This window comes from Pristiophorus japonicus, chromosome 8 (genome assembly GCF_044704955.1).
Source record: "Pristiophorus japonicus isolate sPriJap1 chromosome 8, sPriJap1.hap1, whole genome shotgun sequence".
In the NCBI taxonomy this organism is placed as follows: Eukaryota; Metazoa; Chordata; class Chondrichthyes; family Pristiophoridae; genus Pristiophorus; species Pristiophorus japonicus.
The window spans coordinates 93,890,928-93,904,256 of NC_091984.1; the positions used below are offsets into that span (position 1 = coordinate 93,890,928).

General features: G+C 44.1%; 1 protein-coding gene across 7 annotated transcripts in view; it reads left to right on the plus strand.

Annotated features, from left to right (window-relative positions):
* Window positions 1-13,329, plus strand: part of kifap3a (kinesin-associated protein 3a) — a 256,736-nt gene that overhangs the window by 170,578 nt on the left and 72,829 nt on the right. For 6 of the 7 annotated variants that reach the window (XM_070887101.1, XM_070887100.1, XM_070887103.1 and 3 more), the window contains one exon: window positions 11,796-11,985. In XM_070887101.1, the coding sequence (XP_070743202.1) occupies window positions 11,796-11,985 (190 nt within the window). Of the gene's footprint in view, window positions 1-6,720; window positions 7,041-11,795; window positions 11,986-13,329 lie in introns of those variants that run through there. The other variant, XM_070887106.1, reaches the window with a different exon arrangement.

Below are 13,329 nucleotides of genomic sequence, written 5' to 3' on the forward strand. Positions count from 1 at the left end.
AACATGGGCCTTGCACCCCCATTCTGGGCAAAAAAGTGCAATTTAGGATCGATTGGGCAGTTCGTAAACAAAATGGGCAAAAAATTAAAAAATCAATAAATATTTACCCCGAGGCTGCGGATTGGGCCTAACACCAGAAAAACAATAAAAATACTTTTACAAAAAACATCAACTAAAAAATCAAAAAAACATTCCCAGGGCACACACTAAATCTCCATAACACATTTTGACAAAGAAAATCTTTGAGGTAATGGAGATTTGATCTCCAAGGAATGGAACAGTTATAAATAAAAATAAAATTGAAACACTTTAGATTTGATCATGGATTCCTCTGTAATTGAGCACGCTTGTGTAATTTTCCTACCAAATTGAATGAGACATAGTTGATCCTTGTTCAAAAGATCATGGACTGTTCATAGTCTGTGGGTAATGGTGTGTAATGTGAAATATGCAGGTTAAAATGTACTTGGGTTTTCCACGGCAAAGACTAATGGTGTGAATGGTGAGTGAATGATAAATATTTACAACTTCAAAGATTTAACTTCTAATGTAATGTGTAATGATTCTATTGCTTTGGTTGGGGGGTGGGGGGGGGAGGAATGGGTGGTCCAAATTCCCATCTGTAGTTTATTTTCCCTGGTCTGGTTGTGCTGAAAGCAGCTTCACTCATCTATAGTGCTGTTGGCCATTTGATCGAAGGTGCTGGCGAGCAGCCCAAAGGTGACTTTTATTTTCTTCTGCTCAAAGTGATGGCAAAAATCAGAAGAAAAAGAACTTGGGAAATATATTAATGGAAATTATAGTTTACGCATTTGGTTTACCAGGAGACTTGTTTGCTCATCCAATGAAACGAAATGAACTTATTACCCTAGAAATGAGGGAAATTCTGGTACTTCTAGCAATATTTAAAAATCTGAGTATTTGGGAAAACCATATTGATTTATACCTTTGATCAATGAGATATTGCTGTTTCTCAAAGCTGTTGAAAACTACCTAACTATGGGCTCAAGTTTCGGACCCCCACTAGAACGGCCCGCCTAATTTGTAGAACAGAAATTGTGGCGAATACTTACCTCGCGATTCTCCAATATCTGTAGGCCTGTTTCTAGCTCGGTGTGGCGCAGCGGGAGCTGCTGGGGGCGGAGCTACAACCCTGCACCAAAAACAGTGCCGGCAGCTGCGCACGTGCGCAGTAGCTCCTGGCCCTCCCAGCGTGTCCTGTCTCCGGGCGACGACCCTATCCCAGGCCGAAGGGACGTTGCCCCTATCCTGGGCCGAGTGGCCTGACACCTTTACCTCATCGCCGGCAGGGCCTGCCCGGCATCTCGCTGGGGGCGGGTCCCGCCCGTAGTCCTCCGTGGCGGCCTGGCTTCCACGTCGTCGGCGGGGCCCGTTTAGCCTCCCCCACACCCATTCAGCCCTTCCACTCCCTCTTCCCCCCCCCCCTCCTCGTCCCACCTCCCTTCCTCCTCTCCCCCTCCCTCCCCACCCCCGTCCTCTTCTCCCCCCCTCCTCACCCCTCCCTCCCCCTCCTCTCCTCCCTCGCAGTCAGAAACACAGAGAGAGAGCATCTCCTGGGGGCGGCCCGTACCAGCGCGCTGTTGGAGGGCTCCCAGTGCTGCAATAGGTGAGTAGAAACTTAATTTTTGATTTATTGATTGATTTTAAATTTTTTTAATTTTTAATTTAAAAATTTTTTTTGATTGATTTATTGATTTATTTATCATTTATTATTAGCAAACATCGAGGTTGAAGCTAAATAGTATTGCTAACAAAACTGATGATTCAGAAATTTGGAAATAAAGTCTGTCAGTATCCGTAAAGAGAAAAGGGAGATTAGTGTTTTGGATACAGGGCTTACATCAGACAAATAAATACTGGCCAGGACTCTACACTCAAAAAATGTTAACTTGTCTTTTCTGTTTACAGGTGCTAATGACTCTGCTGTATACTTCCAACATTTACTGTTTTTGTTTCAAGTTATTGTCATAATACCTCTTGTATAAAATTGAATATATGAAGAAATTGTGTTGATTGGCACTCATTACATTGGTTCTGTGTTTATCCTCGCATGCAATGGAACTATTTACATGGGCAAATAGTCCTCCGTGATTTTCAGCTTACTGTTGCTCTGAAACTATATAGAAGTTACAGGTTTGTCAGTGATGGTAAGCATAACGACTTGAAGTGGATAGCAGTTTAAGTACATTGGAACCCTGTGTCTCATAATAGCTTTCGATAGACAAACGTGTAATCAGGCATGCACACAGTGGGAATTACTAAGTTAGGAACAAGCTCGGACTTATTAAGAATGCAACCTTTCTTAATTCTTTAATTAAAATAACTCATAACCATTTGCAGCCAAATATCAGGCTTTGTTATTTTTTCTGATTGTCAAATGCTGTTCATTTAAATCAATACCATATATTACTACATCTTATTCAGGACTGTTTATTTCTCTCTCGTTTTCTTCTCGAGAATGTAAACTTTATTTGGCAGTATTCAGCCAACAATACAACCAGCTGAAAATTCCAGCTTTAGTTTCACCCACTTGATTACTAACACTCAGTTTAGTCTTTTCCAAGTTAGATTTAGATTGACCTTGCTTGATGAAAATTTGCTGAGAATATCATATTGTTACCATGTGGAGTTAGTGATTAACTTGTTAACTTTGAGAAGTTGTTAACATTTCCAGTCCAAACCAATGTTTCCCCTTTATTCTTTAAAATTACACCATTAGATAGGTGAGGAATGTGAAACCCCTTGATATACTCCGCTGTCTGCGCCTGACCTCTTCACGCTCTTTGCGTTGAGACTTGAAGAATTCAACGCCCTCCCGGATCACCTCAGGCAGTCTTCGGCCAGAGTCTCCCAGGTGTCAGTGGTGATGTCTCACTTTACCAGGGAGGCTTTGAGGGTGTCCTTGTAACGCTTCTGCTGCCCACATTTGGCTCGTTTACCATGAAGGAGCTCCGCATAAAGCATTTGCTTAGGGAGTCTCGTATCTGGCATGTGAACTATGTGGCCTGCCCAGCGAAGCTGATCGAGTGTGGTCAGTGCTTCAACCTCGGGCCATCTTGCTAGAGTGAAAGGTCTGTGGCCGTCTCTCTCTTTTAGTGGCCAGTTTATGTCCTGTCTCTTTGGGTTTCATTACACCATCATGTATTGACATACAAATGAGGTAAATGAACACTTGAATGGGTAGGAAAGTCTTGAGACGGTGGGGGGTGGGTGGGGGGGAGGGAGAAAAAAGTTTATGACAATGTATTCCCTCTTAAAATAATATATATGTGAGAATTTTTTCCCAGATTTTAGGAGAAACATCAATTTTCTTGGCAGCCTAGACAGTCAGGAATAAGTTATCTCCATACTAGGATCCTCAATTAATGGGGTGTTCTCCGTGCACCCATGAGTGGCTCCATTGGAAACAAAGGAGGCACAACTACAAGCTGGCCTGAGAAGCATTCTGGGGCTGCCCGGCTACAAAGAAGCCACACTGTTGGCTGGAGAATGTGCATTCCTAGCCAGCAGCATTGTTTCCCAGGATTCCATTGCTCTCATGCCTCTTATAATCATGGCTCCTGCTCTTGTCTGTGGAGCTGCTCCAAGGTGCATGGAGTTGCTCATTGTTTCAGTGAAGGTAAAATGTAGACGGGAGGGAGACCTGCTCTAAAGTGTTGATTTTGTCAATCAAATTGACATTTTTACTAAACTGTCAAGAAAATTAGATTACGTAGTTTTTTTTTCTTTTATAAAAATGGGAAGTACTTTGATAAGAACATAAGAAATAGGAGCAGGAGTAGGCCATATGGCCCTGCGAGCCTGCTCCGCCATTTAATACGATCATGGCTGATCCATTCATGGACTCCGGTCCACTTCCTTGTCCATTCTCCATAACCCCTTGTTCCTTTATCGTTTAAGAAACTGCCTATTTCTGCTTTAAATTTATTCAATGTCCCAGCTTCATCAGCTCTCTGAGGCAGTGAATTCCACAGATCCACAACCCTCAGAGAAGAAATTTCTCCTCATCTCAGTTTTAAATGGGCGGCCCCTTATTCTAAGATTATGCCCTCTAGTTCTAATCTACCCTATCAGTGGAAACATCCTCTTTGCATCCACCTTGTCAAGCCCCCTCATAATCTTATACGTTTCGATAAGATCACCTCTCATTCTTCTGAATTCCAATGAGTAGAGGCCCAACCTACTCAACCTTTCCTCATAAGTCAACCCTTCATCTCCGGAATCAACCTTGTGAACCTTCTCTGAACTGCCTCCAAAGCAACTATATCCTTTTGTAAATATGGAATGAGGATGAGGAGAAACTTCTTCACCCAGAGAGTGGTGAACCTGTGGAATTCTCTACCACAGAAAGTTGCTGAGGCCAATTCACTAAATATATTCAAAAAGGAGTTTGATGTAGTCCTTACTACTAGGGGGATCAAGGGGTATGGCGAGAAAGCAGGAATGGGGTACTGAAGTTGCATGTTCAGCCATGATCTCATTGAATGGTGGTGCAGGCTCGAAGGGCCGAATGGCCTACTCCTGCACCTATTTTTTTATGTTTTTATGAAACCAAAACTGCACGCAATATTCCAGGTGTGGCCTCACCAATACATGGCCTTCTTAGACATTACACTGTCAACCGCGAGGGTCTATGGAGTGTCCTCCGTTTCGGATGCCCCCAAAAGTTCGTCACCATCCTCCGCCTGCTCCACGACGACATGCAGGACGTGATCCTTACCAACGAATCCATCACAGACCCAATCCATGTCTGGACCGGGGTCAAACAGGGCTGCGTCATCGCCCCAACCCTCTTTGCAATCTTTCTCACCGCCATGCCCCATCTCACCGTCAACAAGCTCCCCGCTGGAGTGGAACTAAACTACAGAACCAGTGGGAACCTGTTCAACTCGCGCCGTCTCCAGGCCAGATCCAAGACCACCCCAACCTCTGTCGTCGAGCTACAGTACAAGGACGATGCCTGCGTCTGCGCATATACAGAGGCCGCACTCCAGGACATAGTCGACGTATTTACTGAAGTGTACGAACGCATGGGCCTTACGCTAAACATCCGTAAGACAAAGGTCCTCCACCAGCCTGTCCTCACCACACAGCACTGCCCCCAAGTCATCAAGATCCACGGCGCGACGCTGCCCTGGACACCGTGGACCACTTCCCATGTCTCGGGAGCCTCCTATCAACAAGAGCAGACATCGACGACGAGATCCAACACCGCCTCCAGTCCGCCAGTTCAGCCTTCGGCCGCCTGAGGGAAAGAGTGTTTGAAGACCAGGCCCTCAAAACTGCCACCAAACTCATGATCTACAGGGCTGTAGTAATACCTTCCCTCCTGTATGGCTCAGAGACATGGACCATGTACAATAGATACCTCAAGTTGCTGGAGAAATATCACCAACGATGCCTCCGCAAGATCCTACAAATCCCCTGGGAGGACAGGCGCACCAACATCAGCGTCCTCATTCAGCCTAATATCCCCAGCATTGAAGCACTGATCACATTCGATCAGGCCACATAGTCCGCATGCCAGACACGAGACTCCCAAAGCAAGTGCTCTACTCTGAGCTGCCTCACGGCAAACAAGCCAAAGGTGGGCAGTGGAAACGCTACAAGGACACCCTCAAAGCCTCCCTGATAAAGTGCGACATCCCAACTGACACCTGGGAATCCCTGGCCCAAGACTGCCCTAAGTGGAGGAAGTGCATCCGAGAGGGCGCTGAGCACCTCGGGTCTCAACGGCGAGAGCACGCAGTAATCAAGCGCAGACAGCAGAAAGAGCGTGCGGCAAACCTGTCCCACCCTCCCCTTCCCTCAATGACTATCTGTCCCACCTATGACAGGGTCTGTGGCTCTCGTATTTGACTGTTCAGCCACCAAAGAACTCACTTAAGGAGTGGAAGCAAGTCTTCCTCGATTCCAAGGGACTGCCTATGATGATGACCCTGTACAACTGTATCAAGACTTCCCTGCTTTTATACTCCATCCCCTTTGCAATAAAGGCCAAGATTCCATTGGCCGCCTTGATCACTTGCTGTACCTGCATACTAACTTTTTGTGTTTCATGCACAAGGACCCCCAGGTCCTGCAGTACTGCAGCATTTTGCAATCTTTCTCCATTTAAATAATAACTTGCTCTTTGATTTTTTTCTACCAAAGCATATGACCTCACACTTTCCAACATTATACTCCATCTGCCAAATTTTTGCCCACTTACTTAGCTTTTGCAGATTTTTGGAGTCCTCCTCACACATTGCTTTTCCTCCCATCTTTGTATCGCCAGTAAACTTGGTTACGTTACACTCAAACAAAACCATACCCCCCTAGTTTGTCCTTCCCCTTTAATAATATTTTATATCTATATTTGAAGTATTTTATTGTATGTATTTATTACATAGGAAGGATCTTATTTCATATTTGGTTCAGTAAACCCAACTAAATTCCAGACTCAACTCATTCTCTGGCTTCTTTCACTGCTGCTTATTGTTTATCCAGCAATCTTTATGGCCATGCACATTTTACAGATAACATTTGCACTTTTGATATATATGTGTCTTCAAACATGAATGAGTTTAGATATTTGAATTATGATTCTGTATAATTATTTTATCAGTGATGAAATTGATTTGGGGTTAAGTATATACTGCAGGGTTTTTGTTGCTGTGGGAATGTAATTCTCCTTACCTCGAGCGTATCAAACTCCAGATATATGAAAGTGAAAGAAGACCTGTTTTTCATCAGTTGATATGGAGGAGAGGCAGAAGGGAGTAGTTTGTTTGTCCTACAAGATTGTTAATCAGATAGATATGGTTCAAACAAGTGACCTGAACACTGAGGTGTTGAAGAGAGGAAACAGACAAAAAAATATATAGAAAGTTTGCAATTATCATAACAGATGTGATAAAGTTTTAGTGCATGCCTCGTGTTTCATTTATGGTTTGTCCTAATTGTGCTGATGAGTGATGATTTCTGTGTAACTGCAAACAGATTTCTAAATGTCTATTCTCTGATAATGTGGAAGAATGTGTTACCAGCATCTGTTAAAACGTTGCTTCAACTTTACTTGTGATGCCTTACTTGCTACTGGGTAATTCTCCTTTCATGTTGTAAGTGAAATATACTATTTCTTCCTCCCTGCTCCATGAAAGTCTTCCTTCAGGCTTGCTATCTAAAAGTACCAAAATGCATGATGTTTTTTCTCTACATACTTTATTGCAAGATTTGTGACTTTTAAATGTTGCAAGTGGTCATCGTGCTTCCTTCCTCCAGTGATGGATTGTTGCTGCTATCAAATTGGCAATCTATCGTCAACCTCGGCTTAAAGAAGTCAACGTATAATTCAGTTGAGAGTCTCGACCTCCTTTTGAGGAAAATCAGATTATATCTTGGGTATTTAAAGACCCAAACAGCTGCTAGGAATGTTCGTTTATAAACATGTGCCCCCTGTAGCCTAATGAGGCTTTAAACAGATTACACAAAGTGCTACTTCACTAGTACCTTTCAAAATAAGGTACAGACCCTGGCCAGAAAGAAGTTAGAGCCACACCATCACATTGCCTTGATGTGAGGAGCACTAACTCCCATTACCTCCTTTTTTGTTCTTGTGCTCCCCTTTCTATTATTTAACATTCAGAATCCTTCTGGAAAGGATATGGCAAGAGGGGAGTTTTTGTTTTTTTGGGGGACAGAATCTAAAAAAAAAAAGGTGGAAGAATTTCTCCAACGGAGAGTGCAGAAATTTAAAACAAAACATGGAGGAAGGCAGGTCATACAGCTTAAACAATCAGGTTTAAAAGTATTTTATTTATATTGAAGATATAGATTACATTTCAACACTGCCTAGGGTGTTTTGCTATCTTAATTTGTTATAATAGAAATGGCACCATGCTAAACTTTATCTGCTTATGGGAACAAAAGTAGGCATTTGGCGAACTAAACATGTTCTGCCACTGTTAGATACAGTCGCTGTTACCTTTTGAATTCTGGTTTCCTGTCTTTTCTCCATAACACTTGATACATTTGCTCCCTTTTAAACACCTCTGTAGACCTCTGTGTTCCACATTCTTACTCGCCCCACTCTATCTATGCAACCGCCACCAGCCCTACAATGCTCAAAAAACTTAGCGTTCCTCCAATTTCGGTCTCTTGCACAACCCTGATTTTCTTCACTCCACCAGTAGCGACCACGCCTCCAGCTGTCTCGGCCCTAATATCTGAATTCCCCCTCTAAACCTCTCCGCCTCTCTTCATTCAAGACTCTCCTTCAAATCTACCTCTTTGATCAGGCTTTTGGTCGCCTGCCCTAATGCCTCCTCCTTTGGCTCGGTGTCACACTTTTTTTACCATGCTGTGAAGTGCCTTGTGATGGTTTACTCTGTTAAAGGTGCTATATCAATGCAAGCTGTTGTTGTGAAAACAAATTTTCTGGTTGTACTTTTAACTGGCTTAGCTCGAGTTCTAATATTTAGTCCCCGTGTTCTAAATACCGCTATTAGAGGGAAGAGTCGATCCTCATCTACCCTTAAAAAAAAAAGCTAGTTAGTTGGTACAGCTGTGCATTATTGCTTATTTAATGGAATTTGCAAATATAGAAAATTACTTCTTTTCAGTATGAACATAAGAAATAGGAGCAGGATTAGGTCATACAACCCTTTGAGCCTGCTCCGCCATTCAATAAGATCATGGTTGATCTTCTCTCAACTCCATCTTCCTGCACTACCCTCTATCCCTTTATTCACAGCATCAAAAAAATGATCAATCTCTGTCTTTAATAAACTTAACGACTGAGCATCCACAGCTCTCTGGGATTCCAAAGATTCACAACCATTTGAGTGAAGAAATTTCTCTTCATCTCAGTCCTAAATGGACAACGCCTTATTCTGAGATTGTGACACCTAATTCTAGACTCTCCAGCCAGAAGAAACGTTCTCACAACATCTACACTGTCAAGCCCCTTAAGACTTTTATACATTTCAGTGGGATCACCTGTTCTTCTAAACTCTAGAGAATATAGGCCTGGTCCATTCAATCTCTCCTCATAGGACAATCCCTCAATGCTGGAGTCAGTCTAGTAAACCTACATTGCACTCCATCTAAGGCAATATATCCTTAGGTAAGAAGACCAAGGCCTAGAAATTGGCCTCCTTAACGTCTCCTGTTATCGCCTCCAGAGGGGGCGATATCAGGTTGCGAAGCACTTGCTGACCGGGCGCGGCAAGAAGATCGACCCCCACCATATTTGCCGTGAGGTTTGAAGCGGCAGTATGGCGTTGCCCCCTGATCTCTCTCACCGGAGATTGTGACGTCGTCACCGTGCATAGCGCCCGGGACCTGAACTTTGGTTCCGCTCCCTGCAGCATCGCCGGGCAAAAACTCCAGCAGCAGGAGGTGTTCATCGGGAGGCCGGGCGCTTCAGGGCCCATGCTTAAAGTTGAGGTGGCTGAGGTAAGTTTATAACAAAAAATCATGCCACTTATTTTTCCAACTTTTAAAAGTTAGCACCAAACGGGGCACTCCCGAATTTCTCCCCCCCCCCCCCCCTCCCCCCCAAAACTGTACACAGTACTCCAGGTGTGGTCTTACCAAGGCCCTGTTTAATTGCAGTCAGACTTCTTAATCGTATACTCTAATCCCTTTGTAATAAAGGCGAACATACCATTTACTTTTGTAATTGCTTGCTGTACCTGCATGCTAACATTCCAAAGTGAATAACTTCACACTTTTCCACATTATGGGCCCAAGTTTCCACACGATAAAAAACGGGCGCCCCTCCGAGCTGGGCGCCCGTTTTTCGCGCCTATAACGGCGCCGGAAAAAAAACGAGCGATTCTGGAGCGCTTTGCAGCTCCTTGTCTGCTTGGTGCGGCGCCCAGGGGGGCGGAGCCTACACTCGCGCCGATTTTGTAAGTGGGAGGGGGCGGGTACTATTTAAATTAGTTTTTTTTCCTGCCGGCAACGCTGCAAGTGCGCGTTGGAGCATTCGCGCATGCTCAGTGTGAAGGAAACATTGGCACGCGGCCATTTTTGTAGTTCTTTGTAGTTCTTTGTAGCTGTTTAGTTTTTGAACATTTTTTAATAACAGTACATTGCCATCAGCACTGAGGCTTCTTGTAGCAGTGAGAAGGGTGCAGGAAGCCTCAGAAAGTTGAGGCAGCCGTTTCCCGACGACCTCCCCCTTTTGCCGTCGGGAAATGGCTCCTCAGTTTCTGAGGCTTCCTGCAGCCTTCTCTCTTTTCCGTCAGCCGTCTGGAACGGCTCCCTCCCCTCCCTCCCGCCCGCGTTCGGTCGGCTCCCTTCCCTCCCTCCTGCCCACGTTCGGTCGGCTCCCTTCCCTCCCTCCCGCCCGCGTTCGGTCGGCTCCCTTCCCTCCCCCCCCCCCCCGGCATTCGGTCGGCTCCCTCCCTCCCTCCTTCTTCCTCTCCCCCCCCCCCCCCCCCCCCGCGTTCGGTCGGCTCCCTCCCTCCCTCCTTCTTCCTCCCGCCCGCGTTCGGTCGACTCCCTCCCGCCCGCGTTCGGTCGGCTCCCTCCCGCCCGCGTTCGGTCGGCTCCCTCCCCCCCCCCCCCGCGTTCGGTCGGCTCCCTTCTCTCTTTTCCCCCCTCCCCTCCCCCACCCCCGCGTTCGGTCGGCTCCCCCCCACCCCCGCATTCAGTCGGCTCCCTCCCTCCCCCGCATTCGGTAACGGCTGCCTCGTTTTGTGACGCTGAAGCACTTTCACACAGGTAGGAAGATGGTTTATTTAATCTTTTCTTTGCTTATAAATGTTTATTCAGGTTGGATTTATTTGTATAATATTTGTAGAAGTATAAATAAGGATTTATTGTAGAATTTAATGAGTTCCCTTCCCCCCCCCCCACCTCGTTCTGGACGCCTAATTTGTAACCTGCGCCTGATTTTTTAATGTGTAGAACAGGTTTTTTCAGTTCTACAAAAATCTTCACTTGCTCCATTCTACTTTAGTTTGGAGTACGTTTTCACTGTGGAAACTTTGAAATCAGGCGTCAGTGGCCGGACATGCCCCCTTTTGAAGAAAAAATTCTGTTCCAAAGTAGAACTGTTCCACCTGACTAGAACTGCAGAAAAAAAAATGTGGAGAATTGCGATTTCTAAGATAGTCTGTTCTGCACCAGTTGCTCCTAAAAAAAAAAATCAGGCGCAAATCATGTGGAAACTTGGGCCCATAATTCCATCTGCCATGGTCTTGCCCAATCATTTAACTTGTCTAAATTCTTACATTAAATGGTGTGCGTTTTACCTAAACACAGACTTTTAAGTGTACAGTATAAATTTTTTTGCAGTGTTTGTGATAAATGATGTAAAACGTCTGGATATTTTAAACCATATGTGTTTCATATTAGATCACTTTTTATAGCAGAGTGGCATGGCTAATAGAGCTGATCAGCGATAATTGGGAGAAAGATAACTTGCATTTCGGGTGGCAGGGAGCAGCTAGTGCATCCTCCAGAGCACTGGGCTTCAGACCCTCTTAGTTTGATTTATTTTATCAATATAAAGCCAGAAAGGACACAGACCACGTTTTCCTTTTTTTAGTATGTTGAGGAAAGCCATCAATTCTGCCAAATGATACAATATTTTTTCAATACCAAGAGATATACGAGCTCCTTGTATTCCTGAAAAGTTCAAGAGGTTAAGTAGTGTTTATGTTTACATAAACTGTCTATTGGAAGGAACCCCCCTCCAAGATATGTGGGATGTCCATATATATGTCCGAGGATTCCCACCTCATCACTCAGATAGTATAACATGTCTAAAATTTTGACAGGAATATGATGAAGAATGGGCCAAAAAAATTCAAAGTGAGAAGTTTCGCTGGCACAACTCTCAGTGGCTGGAAATGGTAGAGAATCGCCAGATGGATGAAAGTGAACCCTACATATATGGTGATGATGGGATAGAAACGTTTATCCATGAAGGTGACATTCTTGAAAGACCTGACCTCTTCTACAATGCAGGTGAGAAAACAGTACATGACAAAGGAAAGAGAACGAAAGTAAGTGCTAAATATTGGAAATTAATGTTTAAGTTTGAACCACTAAGAACACTAGTCTGAGTTTTCATTTTTGAAACTTTTAAACTGTACCTCATAATTACTAAGCCATGATAGATTAACCCAGTGAATGTGCCTTTCAAGTGTGTGTGTTTGCGTGTACATGCGTACATGTGAAATTTAAGCCTCCTACACTACCTGGCTCAGTAATCTTTTTGTAATTTTAAAATGTGTAGATAAATTTGCTGGAATTTTCTTTGTAGCTACATGGGGGCGACTTAATTGATACTAGAAAAAAAATGCTATTGCATGACTGAGGTACAAACTGAGTACGATGCATCTGCATTCACTAAAGAACAGGATGCTGCTAATATCACAGTAAAGGAGGAGGTAGTAGAGAAATTGGTTAGGATAAAAATAGATAGAGGTGGTACTTAACAGGTTGGTAGCACTCAAAGTAGAAAAGTCGCCCAGTACAGATGGGATGCATCCTAGGTTGCTGAGGGAAGTAAGGTTGGAGATAGCAAAGGCAATCTTCCAATCCTCCTTAATTATGGGAGTGGTACACGAAGACTGGATTGCAAATATTACACCCCTGTTCAACAAAGGGGAGGGGATAAATCCAGCAACTACAGGCCAGTCAGCCTAATGTCTATGGTAGGGAAACTTTTAGAGCCAATAACCTGGGACAAAATTAATTGTCACTTTGATAAATATTGGTTCATAAATGATAGTCAAAACGGATTTGTTAAAGGGCAAATCGTGTTTGACTAACATGATTGAGTGCATTGATGAAGTAACGGCGAGGGTTGATTAAGGTATTGCGGTTGATGCTGTGTTTCTGGACTTTCAAAAGGTGTTTGATAAAGTAGCACATAATAAACTTGTCAGCAAAATTGAAACCCATGTGATTAAAGAGGCAGTGGCTGCGAGGATATGAAACTGGCTAAGGGACAGAAGGCAGAATGGTGGTGGTCGGTTGTTTTTCAGACTTGAGGGAAGTATGCAGTGGTTCCCCTCTGGTGTGAAGGGATGCATTTTGGTAAGAAAAATGAGGAGAGGCAATATAAACCTAATGGTACAATTTTACAGGAAGAGAGAGACATGGGGGTGTACATACACAGCTCTTTGAAAGTGGCAGGACAAGTTCAACAGACTGTTAAAAAAGCATTTGGATACTTGACTTTATAAATAGAGGCAAGGAGTAAAAAAGCAAGGAAGTTATACTAAACTGTTAAAACATCATGGGTTAGGCCCTAGCTGGAGTATTGTACCCAATTCTGGGCATCAAACGTTAGGAAGGGTGCCA